Source organism: Salvelinus sp. IW2-2015, linkage group LG3 (assembly GCF_002910315.2).
Source record: "Salvelinus sp. IW2-2015 linkage group LG3, ASM291031v2, whole genome shotgun sequence".
Classification (NCBI taxonomy): domain Eukaryota; kingdom Metazoa; phylum Chordata; class Actinopteri; order Salmoniformes; family Salmonidae; genus Salvelinus; species Salvelinus sp. IW2-2015.
Window position 1 is genome coordinate 15,128,365 of NC_036840.1, and position 11,369 is coordinate 15,139,733.

Here is an 11,369-nt window from a genome sequence, read left to right on the forward strand (position 1 = left end):
TCGAACCCATTTTATTTATTTTTATCCTTCTAAAATTGTAGAACTTTGTCAAGCACCTAGTTAACGACAAACACAATTTACCTGATGATTTCTGTTGTTGTTAGGAGGAATGTAAAAATTCTCTCTTTTATCTACTAGTGGTGCAGCTACACTTTTTAGCACATTTTTTTTCTTCTTCAGACTAAGAAGAAAATCACCTCTACAGTTTGTGATAAAGCACCACATTTGGTACTGGTGGACTGCCAAAATAATGGAAACATGTGAGTAAATGAGGAATACGAAGTCTACTGAAAGCATTGACTACTGAATGGTTCGAGGAGCATAACAACTATTTAATCATATACGCCCTATTAAAACACTTTGTGTTGGTGTTTCCTTTATTCTTTGGCGCACATAACGCCTATATCGGTGGCCATATTAGTGCGTACCGGTGTGTCAGCCTCTGAGTACTACAGAAACACAAAATGTTGAATGAATAACAGACAAATGTTCATAACAAATGACTAGGGATGAAATTGATCAAAAAATATGTTCTAAAATGAAAAACATACAAAAAACGTATTTTGAAACATCAAATTAGACTAGAAATATATATATATTTTTTAATTGCTTATTTTGGGGGAATTGAAACCATTTCCTTGTGTTACAAAAGGTTCATTCAATACAAAGTGTAGGTGCTTGACGTCCCTTTGCAATAATTACTAATTTGGGTCCAAAATGACCCCCGCTTTTATGCCCCTAAAATCTTGAAACGTTTTAGGGTTAAAAAACACACTTGAAAATGGAATCCGCATCAGGGGAAACAGCGCCACTGTCCGCACGTTTGTTATTGTTTTGTGGAGGAAAGGTAGGTGAGTTGCGTTGAGCAGCGGGAACAAAATGCAGTACATATTCTGCTGTTCCATCGCACGTACAATGAGTCACAGGGAAAAAATTGTTGTTGATCTCTCTCACTCTGCTGGTATTGATGGATGGTATAGGTCTCACTCTGCTGGTATTGATGGATGGTATAGGTCTCACTCTGCTGGTATTGATGGATGGTATAGGTCTCACACTCTGCTGGTATTGATGGCTGAGTAGGTACTGAAGTCAGAGTTCTGGACTCTCTTCTTTTTCTTTGGTCTCCTCTGTCCCTGACGGATATCCAATGAGGCGTAACACAGATCTCCTTCCTCCTGAGAGAGAGATTTTATAAATAATATGTTACTGTAAAAGTCACCTTGTCCGAGAGAGATTTACACGGTTATCAAAACGTCACGCCAGGGTCAGCCTACACGAAACACAACCTCTTATTTTATGTGTTTGTAAAATTCCCTATAGGAAAAATGAATGGTGGAAAAACGATTGGAATCATTTCCCTGTTTGACCACTAGGTTTTATGGGTATTAGGACACCTCCTCTGTGGGGCTCTATAACACTGGATTACAAAAAAATGTGGACTACAAAACAAGATACCATGCCTGTTATAGAACTACAACACCCATTTTGACTGTTCATATACAGTACCTCTCTGATGTCACTTCCCCTGGTGGTCGTCCTGTTCAGAGGAACCTGAGTCTCAGTTGGAGCTGTAGAGTAGAGATTGGCATTATTCAAACTATCTACTAAAAAGGACACATACTAACTTTTATGGCTTTAAAAAAAAAAAAAAAAAAACGTAATGCAATGTTAAATCTTAGCGTTGGTGGTAGCGTTATAGTTTCGTGCGTTTATCAGAAGTATTTTTGCTATTTTCACAACCGCAATAATTGGCGGTGACGCACCTTAAGGGCTGGGTTTTGATGAATAAACATGTTGTGGGTGTGTCCAGGCCACTTACTGGCCAATCAAAAAGTGATCCCTGGCTAAATATGTGGTTTCTTCAAGTTGTGTATTTACAGCCTTTTATGTATTCAGCTGTCATCAACTCCAATTCAAATGTCAGTCCTTTACAGCGTAGTTCATTAAATAGCCTGCTCCATATTTTTATTTATTTAACTAGGCAAGTCAATATCATTATATTATTTAACTAGGCAAGTCAGTTAAGAACAAATTCTTATTTTACAATGACTGCCTACACTAGCCAAAACCCGGACGACGCTGGGCCAATTGTGCGCCGCCCTATGGGACTCCCAATCACGGCCAGATGTGATATGGCCTGGATTCGAACTACAGGNTCAAACTAACTACTAAAAAGGACACATACTAACTTTTATGGCTTTATTTTAAAAACGAAACGTAACGCAATGTTAAATCTTAGCGCTGGTGGTAGCGTTATATTTTCGTGCGTTTATCAGAAATATTTTTGCTATTTTCACAACCGCAATAATTGCCGGTGGCGCAAAAGGGCTGGGTTTTGATGAATAAACATGTTGTGGGTGTGTCCAGGCCACTTACTGGCCAATCAAAAAGTGCTCCATGGCTAAATATGTGGTTTCTTCAAGTTGTGTATTTACAGCCTTTTATGTATTCAGCTGTCATCAACTCCAATTCCAAAGTCAGTCCTTTACAGCGTAGTTCATTAAATAGCCTGCTGCATATTTTTTATTTATTTAACCATTATATTATTTAACTTGGCAAGTCAGTTAAGAACAAATTATTTACAATGACTGCCTACATTAGCCAAAACCCGGAAGACGCTGGGCCAATTGTGCGCCGCCCTACGGGACTCCCAGTCACGGCCAGATGTGATGCAGCCTGGATTCGAACTACAGGGACTGTAGTGACGTCTCTTGCACCGAAATGCAGTGCCTTTACCGTGTTGTTTTGTTCTAAATTCATCACTTTTAATACGGAAATACATTGATAAACATCGACTATAGCATTCACACTGATATAGGGGGCTACTGATAAAATGCAGTCTGGACATGGACATGCCAGACGTAGTCAATTATCTAGATTCAATTCACTAAGCTATTGATAAGACCTAAGCAATTGATAAGACCTAAGCAATTGATAAGAGAGTATAATTCGAATCAAATTTGAACAGAAATGAAACAGCAACTTGTTATAAACAAGCTATTTCTAAATACAGTTACATAATAATTGCTCCTCGTAAAGTAATATCTCATAAACATCATGGAACCATGCAACAGATCACATTTGCACTTCTTCCACTGTGTTTACACACGTAGGTCTATATGTCTTTACGCGTAACATTCATAACGCATATTCTCCAAAAAGTCCGCAGTCTAAATGGCATTAGGCTATTCGGAAGACTGAATTGATTGGAGGAGCGAGCTTGTCTTTGGTTATCGGACGAGGGGCGCTCTTTTAAAACGGGGATGGATAGTCTACTTTAACAAGTGAAAAAAGCAGGTATGTGAATTGTGACGGCAAAAACCTRCAACATATTTCAAAGCACTCTCAGTAAACCATTTAAAACCCCTTTGTTCATAGGCTACTTTTGGCTAATTGCCAGGATAAAAAGAGGCACTTACGCGACGCTGCTAAACCAGCCTTGATTAAGGGGAGGGTAGCTTGTTGTTTTAATAAAATTCAACTAATTGGGGGGGAAACTATTTTTGTTTGTTTTAAAGTTTCTAAATATGAGATTCACTGAAACAAAATACCCATCTCCTCCTCCATGGGCACTGAGCCTCGCTCTCCGAGGACGACGTCACAAACGTCTTTTATCAGTTCAACGGTATTACAGGACGCGTTCTCAGCGCATGCGCAGAACAGCTGACAGGAATATTCATATTCAAGGTTGAATTAAAATCCATCACATCAACAAACTGAATGAATGAGTGAGTTCATGCCATGAAAGAGTGAAAGAGCACATACTGCTATTAATAATGAAGTTAGTTTACCTGTTGTTCTGCAGAAGGAGTAGACACAGGTGGAGGAGAGGAGAGAGGAGAGGAGAGCAGACACAGGACACAGACTGAACAGCAACATCCAACACAGACCACAGTCTACATCAGGGGAGGAGGAGGAGGACTCAGGAGGACTGGTGTCTGGACAAAACATTAAACACAAACAGAACTACACTCTTAGAAACAATAAAGACCTTGTCAATGATCTATTGATAATCATGACTCTTGGTTGTTTTAACGTTAATTAAGGGGGACATTTTGTGAGTTTAGATTAGTCTCAGAGTGTTAATTCAAAATAAGATATATTTTCTTTGGCGTTCCTCACAACTCAACCTCCTCTCATTCAAGGAAACCAGACACACCAATACTAATACAATATTAATAATACTAAAGATAGAGCCAGAAGATAAAGACAGAATAATAACTGTTCTTACCAAGTGAAATCCTAGTGGTGATGTTTCCATAGTGGTACAACTCTTTCTGTTTAATTCCTCCTTTACCTCCATCATCCACTACCTTGTTCTCCACAGTCCCACAGTAGTAGAGTCCCAGGTCAGACTCAGTGATGTTCTCAATCAGTAGATCATAGGAGTTGTTAGAGGGGTTCCATAACACATTATATCCAGGGAAACGGTTGTTACTTAAAAACTTAGTTGAAATAACAAGAGGAGGCTGGTACTTGTGAGAACAGTTCCTATACCACATAATGTAAACTCCAGTAGTTATGTTACAGTCACAGTAAAGAGTGATGTTGTCTCCTGGTCTGACTCTCAGCTCCACCTCTGCTGCAGAGATCCCATCCTGTCTGGAGGAAACAGCACCTACACCTTTCCTCCAGTCAGGAGTCAGAAGTGGAGCTGAGAGTCAGACCAGGAACCAACGTCACTCTCTACTGTGACTGCACAACATCTCCTGGAATTGACATCCGATGGTACAGAAACTGCTCTCACGAGTACCAGCCTCCTCTTGTTATTTCAACTTATAACTCAGCTGCAAAATATCTCCCTCGTTTCATTCCGGAGTGGGACTTCTCCCAGAACGTCTATGATCTTCTGTTTGAGAACATCACTGAATCTGACCTGGGACTCTACTACTGTGGGACTGTGGAGTACAAGGTGAAACAGGGTAAAGATGGTACATCATATTCAAAAGAAATCTATCGCTATGGAAATGTCACCACAAGACTTTCATTTGGTAAGAACAAACCCTTCAGTCTGATTTCCTTTAGAGAGGAACTTTTACACAACATTATTTAATTAGAGCTGGAATCAGTTCATCATTTTCACAGAACGTTCTACACAGACTTTGTTAGTTAGTCAGTTCGATTTCATTTAGTCTGTTTATATGTTGTCCTAGTTTTTCTAAAGTAAAATTTAACACTGTTCCTCTGCTACCTGTAGGTGCTGTTTCCTCCAGTCAGGATGGGATCTCTGCAGCAGAGGTGGAGCTGAGAGTCAGACCAGGAGACAACATCACTCTCTACTGTGACTGTAACATAACTAGTGGAGTTTACATTATGTGGTTCAGGAATTGTTCTCATGAGCACCAGCCTACTCTTACGATCTCCGTTTACAACTACTTCCTCAATCCTTTTCCTCGCTTCACTCCGGTGTGGAACCCCTCTAACAAGTCCTATGATCTACTGATTGAGAACATCACTGAGTCTGACCTGGGACTCTACTACTGTGGGACTGAGGAGAACAAGGTAGTGGATGATGGAGGTAAAGGAGGAATTAAAGGGAAAGAGTTGTACCACTATGGAAAGGTCACCACTTGGATTTTAATAGGTAAGAATCTGTTCCTTGTTTCATGTGTGAACATCCAGTAAAGTCCATGTTCCTCTGGTAGTGAACATTTTCTGGTGCTTTTTACAGTTCCTATTAAAACAACTCATAGTTGGTAGTAACTGTATCCAGGGGACTAGACGATAGGTTATATTAACCATAAACAGGAAGCTGTTTAGTGATGTTGTTCCTCTCTACTGTACAGACGACTCTTGTGAATGTCCTGACTGTGGACTGAGCTGGTTCCTGATGGTGGCCAAAGCTCTGTTTCTGCTCCTCATTCCTGCTGCCTTCTGGGTCATGGAACACACACGGTGGGTCAAGACCAGGGTTTCTGTTTGGCGCCAGACATTTGACATCTGCATTTTAATTTACCGGACATTTGGTAAATTTACCTGACCCATATGCATTGGGTGCTTAACCTGATTAGGGTGTTCACCCACGGTGCTCAGAATGATTAACCTGGATTAGGGCTGTTCACCACACCGTGCCAGAATGATTAACCTGATTTAGGGTGTCACCCACGGTGCTCAGAATGATTAACCTGATTAGGGTGTCCACCCACGGTGCTCAGAATGATACCTGATTAGGGTGTTCACCCACGGTGCTCAGAACATGATTTAACCTGATTAGGGTGTTCACCACGGTGCTCAGAATGATTAACCTGATTAGGGTGTTCACCCACGGTGCTCAGAAGATTAACCTGATTAGGGTGTTCACCCACGCGTGCTCAGAATGATTAACCTGATTTAGGGTGTCCACCCACGGTGCTCAGAATGATTAACCTGATTAGGGTGTTCACCCAGGTGCTCAGAATGATTAACCTGATTAGGGTGTTCACCCACGGGGCTCAGAATGATTAACCTGATTAGGGTGTTCACCCACGTGCTCAGAATGATTAACCTGATTAGGGTGTTCACCCACGGTCTCAGAATGATTAACCTGATTAGGGTGTCACCCACGTGCTCAGAATGATTAACCTGATTAGGGTGTTCACCCACGGTGCTCAGAATGATTAACCTATTAGGGTGTCACCCACGGTGCTCAGAATGATTAACCTGATTAGGGTGTTCACCCACGGGCTCAGAATGATTAACCTGATTAGGGGTGTTCACCCACGGTGCTCAGAATGATTAACCTGATTAGGTGTTTCACCCACGGTGCTCAGAATGATTAACCTGATAGGGTGTTCACCCACGGTGCTCAGAATGATTAACCTGATTAGGTGTTCACCCACGGTGCTCAGATGATAACCTGATTAGGGTGTCCACCCACGGTGCTCAGAATGATTAACCTGATTAGGTGTTCACCCACGGTGCTCAGAATGATTAACCTGATTAGGGTGTCCACCCACGGCGCTCAGAATGATTAACCTGATTAGGGTGTTCACCCACGGTGCTCAGAATGATTAACCTGATTAGGGTGTTCACCCACGGTGCTCAGAATGATTAACCTGATTAGGTGTTCACCCACGGTGCTCAGAATGATTAACCTATTAGGGTGTCCACCACGGTGCTCAGAATGATTAACCTGATTAGGGTGTTCACCCACGGTGCTCAGAATGATTAACCTGATTAGGGTGTCCACCCACGGGGCTCAGAATGATTAACCTGATTAGGGTGTTCACCCACGGGCTCAGAATGACAAATCATATTTAGATTATGGAAGTTAATATCAACAGAACATGCAAGTCAAGGATGCAACAATGTGTGGTCCTTCTAACCTAATTCTGATGCGCTCTTTGAAGACATTTACTTTCCTCAGCCAACAAGACGAGTATCCCCAAGTAGAACATTACCTATTCTATTGGTCAGCTTGTAGAGAAAATAAAATGAATACAGCCAGTAGACCTTTGCTGCAATGAAGAGGCTAATAAGCATTATTCCACAATGGATTTTTTCTTCTTCTCCGAGACAATTGGCCGCTGCCAATTGTTTTAAATGGCTTTAAAAAAAAATATGCCAAATGCCGGCTATTACCTGTTAACAGAAACCCCAGTCAGGACTTACGGCTACTCATATCAACTTAACTTTTCAACAACTACCTGATGTGACAACCTGTTTTACATGTTGTGTTTTGTTGTGTTAAAACCAGGAGTCCGTAAGGAGAGGAGGAAGTCCAGAAAAGAAGCAGAGACCAGTCATTCTCCTTGTCTGTAGTGAATTGAACTCCTCTATCAGAGACCAGTCATTCTCCTTGTCTGTAGTGAATTGAACTCCTCTATCAAAGACCAGTCATTCTCCTTGTCTGTAGTGAATTGAACTCCTCTATCAAAGACCAGTCATTCTCCTTGTCTGTAGTGAATTGAACTCCTCTATCAGAGACCAGTCATTCTCCTTGTCTGTAGTATGATGCAAACTGCAATCCGCATATCCTGAGGCCGCATTTATTGTAGCTGGGGATTTAAAGAAAGGAAATTACAGGAGAACGCCCCCTAAATTCTCCTGTGCTACACGCGGAGAGAACACACTTGACCATTGATACTCTCTCTTCCGGGAAGCCTACAAGACCCTCCCCTGCTCTCCCTTCGCCAAATCAGATCACGCCTCCATCCTGCTCCTCCCTGCCCATAGGCTGGAACTTAAACAGGAAGCACCTGTGGTAAGGTCAATTCAATGTTGGTCTGACGAATCAGAATATTTTCTTCAGGACTGTTGTGATCACACGGACTGGGAAATGTTCCGGGTTCATCAGGAAGTGCATAGAGGATGTTTTTCCTACTGTGATGATTAGAACTTATTCAAACCCAAAACCGTGGATAGGTGGAAGCATTCAAGCAAATCTGAAAGCGCAAACCACCACACGTAACCGTGGCAATGTTACTAGGAACAACGACATGTACAAACAGACCAGCTATGAGCTTTGTAAGGCAAAGACGCAAAACGACAGTACTGCGACAAAGTGGAATCGCAATTCATGAGACACGTGGCAGGGACTCCAAAACATCACGGATTATGAAGGGAACGCCAGCCACGTCGGGGACACCAAAGCTTCGCTCCCGGACAAGTTAAAAACAGTCTTTGCCCGCTTCGAGGGAAAAAAACAAGTCGTCGACATGGGCCGTCTGGGCCGGCCCATGAGAACTGTCTACTCCCGATCTCCATGGCCAATGTCAGTAAAACATTCAAGATTGATAACCCTCGCAAGGCTGCCGGCCCAGACGGCATCCCAATCCACGTCATCAGAGCATACAGTAGGCAGACCAGCTGGCTGGAGTGTTTATGGACATATTCAAATGCACCCTATCCCAGTCTGTTGTCCCCACTTGCTTCCAGATGTCGACCATTGTTCCTGTTCCCAAGAACGCAAAGGTAACTGAACTAAATGACTATCGCCCAGTAGCACTCACTTCTGTCATCATGAAGTGCTTTGAGAGGCTAATTAAGGATCATATCACCTCCACCTTACCCCGACACCCTAGACCCACTTCAAGTTGCATACCGCCCCAACAGATCCACGGACGATTGCTCTGCACACTGCCCGATCCCACCTGGACACGAGAAATACTTGTGTAAGAATGCTCTTCATCGACTACAGCTCAGCCTTCAACACCGTATTGGCCTCCAAGCTCATCCCTAAGCTCATGGCCCTCGGTCTGAATAGGGGTGGCCCTATAGGGGTGCGTGCTCAGCCCCTGTACTCTCTGTTCACCCATGACTGCGAGGTCACGCACATCTCCAACTCAATCATCATGTTTGCTGACGATACAACAGTGGTATTCCTGATTACCAACAATGACGAGGCAGCCTACAGGGAGGAGGTGAGAGCCCTGGCGGAGTGGTGCCGGGAAAATAACTTATCCCTCAATGTCAATTAAACGAAATAGCTGATCGTGGACTATAGAAGATAGGAGAGGGAGCACGCTCCCATKCACATCGAKGAGGCCACAGTGGAGAGGGTCAAAAGCTTCAAGTTCCTCTGCGTGTTCCTCACTGAGGACCTAACATGGTCCTTTCACACCGACAGCGTGGTGAAGAAGACGTAATAGCTCCTGAAGAAATTTGTCCCCTAAGACACTCACAGACTTCTACAGATGCACCATCGAGAGCATTCTGTATCACCACCTGGTACAACAACTGCACTGAACGTAACCACAGGGCTGTCCAGAGGGTGGTGTGGTCAGCCCAATGCGTCACCGGGGGCACACTGCCTGCCATCCAGGAAATCTACAGCACCCGGTGTCACAGGAGGGCCAAGAAAACCGTCAAGGACCTCAGCCACCCGAGCCACGGCCTGTTCACCCCGCTACCATCTAGAAGGCGGAGACAGTACAGGTGCATCAAACCAGGGACCGAGAGACTGAGAAACAGCTTCTATCTCCAGGTCATCAGATTGTTAAACAGTTATCACTAGCTGCCCTCCACCCAGTACCATGCCCTGCACCATAGACGCTGTCACTAGCCACTCAGTACTATACCCTACACCTTAGACACGGTTACTAGCAGGCTACTACCTGGGTACTCTACCCTGCACCTTAGAGACTGCTGCCCTATGTACATAGTCATGGAATCCTGTTCTCTTTAATAATGTTTACATCCTGTTTTACCCACTTCATCTGTTCACTATATACTGTATTCTAGTCATATTATCAGACATTGCTGCACTGTTGGAGCTAGAAACAAGAATTTCAGATGCACGTGCGATAACATCTGTAAAACTGTGTTCGCAACCAATAACCTTTGATTTGCTTTGATGTGGTTTAACTAACCTGATTTCATGATGTAGGGGCGGCAGGTAGCCTKGGGGTTAGACCGTTGGGCCAGTAACCGAAAGGTTGGTGGATCGAATCCCCGAGCTTACAAGATAAAAATCTGTRGACCTGCCCCTGAACAAGGCAGTTAATAACCCACTGTTGCTAGGCCGTCGTTGTGAATAAGAGTTTTTTCTTAACTGACTTGCCTAGTTAAATAAAAATACGAAATGTAAATCTATTGAGAATGTGCTTTACTGAGCTACTTTTAGTCAACTTTTGGTGTTTTTTTGAAACCACAGATAGTGGTTTTGTTCTGCATGATTCTTCAACAAATAAAGCAACACTTCACGACGCCTCTCCCCCATGTCACCTACTTGTTGTGTGTATGTACTGACATGTATGTGTAACTGATTCATGCACACACACTACATGTCAATGTTATTAAAAACCTCTACAGGATCGATGGTTGAGCTAACGTAGGCTAATGTGATTAGCATGAGGTTGTAAGTAACAAGAACATTTCCCAGGACATAGGCATAACTGATATTTGCAGAAAGCTTAAATTCTTGTTAATCTAACTGCACTSTCCAATTTACAGTAGCTATTACAGTGAAAGAATACCATGCTATTGWTTGAGGAGAGTGCACAGTTATAAACTTAAAAAGTTATGAATAAACCAATTAGGCACATTTGGGCAGTCTTGATACAACATTTTGATCAGAAATGCAATGGTTCATTTGATCAGTCTAAAACTTTGCACATACACTGCTGCCATCTAGTGGTAAACATCTAAATTTCGCCTGGGCTGGAATAATTCATTATAGCATTTCTCTTGCAATTCAAAGATGATGGTACAACAAAAATACAAAAAAAACGCATGTTTCTTTCTTTGTATTATCTTTTACCAGATATAATGAGTTATATTCTCCTACATTAATTTCACATTTCAACAAATATCAAAATCTTTTTTGTTATGTGTCAGACCCAAGRAAAACTAGCTGTCACCAATAGCTAATGGGGATCCTAAAAATGTAATCAAATATCAAGCKYCACCCTCTTGGCATCCAAGCCACACCCTCTCTGTATCTAGCCACA

General features: G+C 42.6%; 2 protein-coding genes across 2 annotated transcripts; one reads left to right on the forward strand and one right to left on the reverse strand.

Moving 5' to 3' along the window:
- Positions 1-943: 943 nt before the first annotated feature.
- Positions 944-4,629, reverse strand: LOC111951392 (uncharacterized). The gene is made up of 4 exons (XM_023969452.2): positions 4,232-4,629; positions 3,792-3,938; positions 1,507-1,568; positions 944-1,175 (listed from the first exon to the last, which is right to left on the reverse strand). The coding sequence occupies exons 1-4, from the start codon at positions 4,500-4,502 to the stop codon at positions 1,050-1,052; spliced, it is 606 nt and encodes a 201-aa protein (XP_023825220.1). The 5' UTR covers positions 4,503-4,629; the 3' UTR covers positions 944-1,049.
- LOC111956194 (uncharacterized) lies at positions 4,522-7,923 on the forward strand. The gene is made up of 5 exons (XM_023976649.2): positions 4,522-4,535; positions 4,609-4,991; positions 5,198-5,584; positions 5,787-5,895; positions 7,676-7,923. The coding sequence occupies exons 1-5, from the start codon at positions 4,522-4,524 to the stop codon at positions 7,683-7,685; spliced, it is 903 nt and encodes a 300-aa protein (XP_023832417.2). The 3' UTR covers positions 7,686-7,923.
- The last annotated feature ends 3,446 nt before the right edge of the window (positions 7,924-11,369 follow it).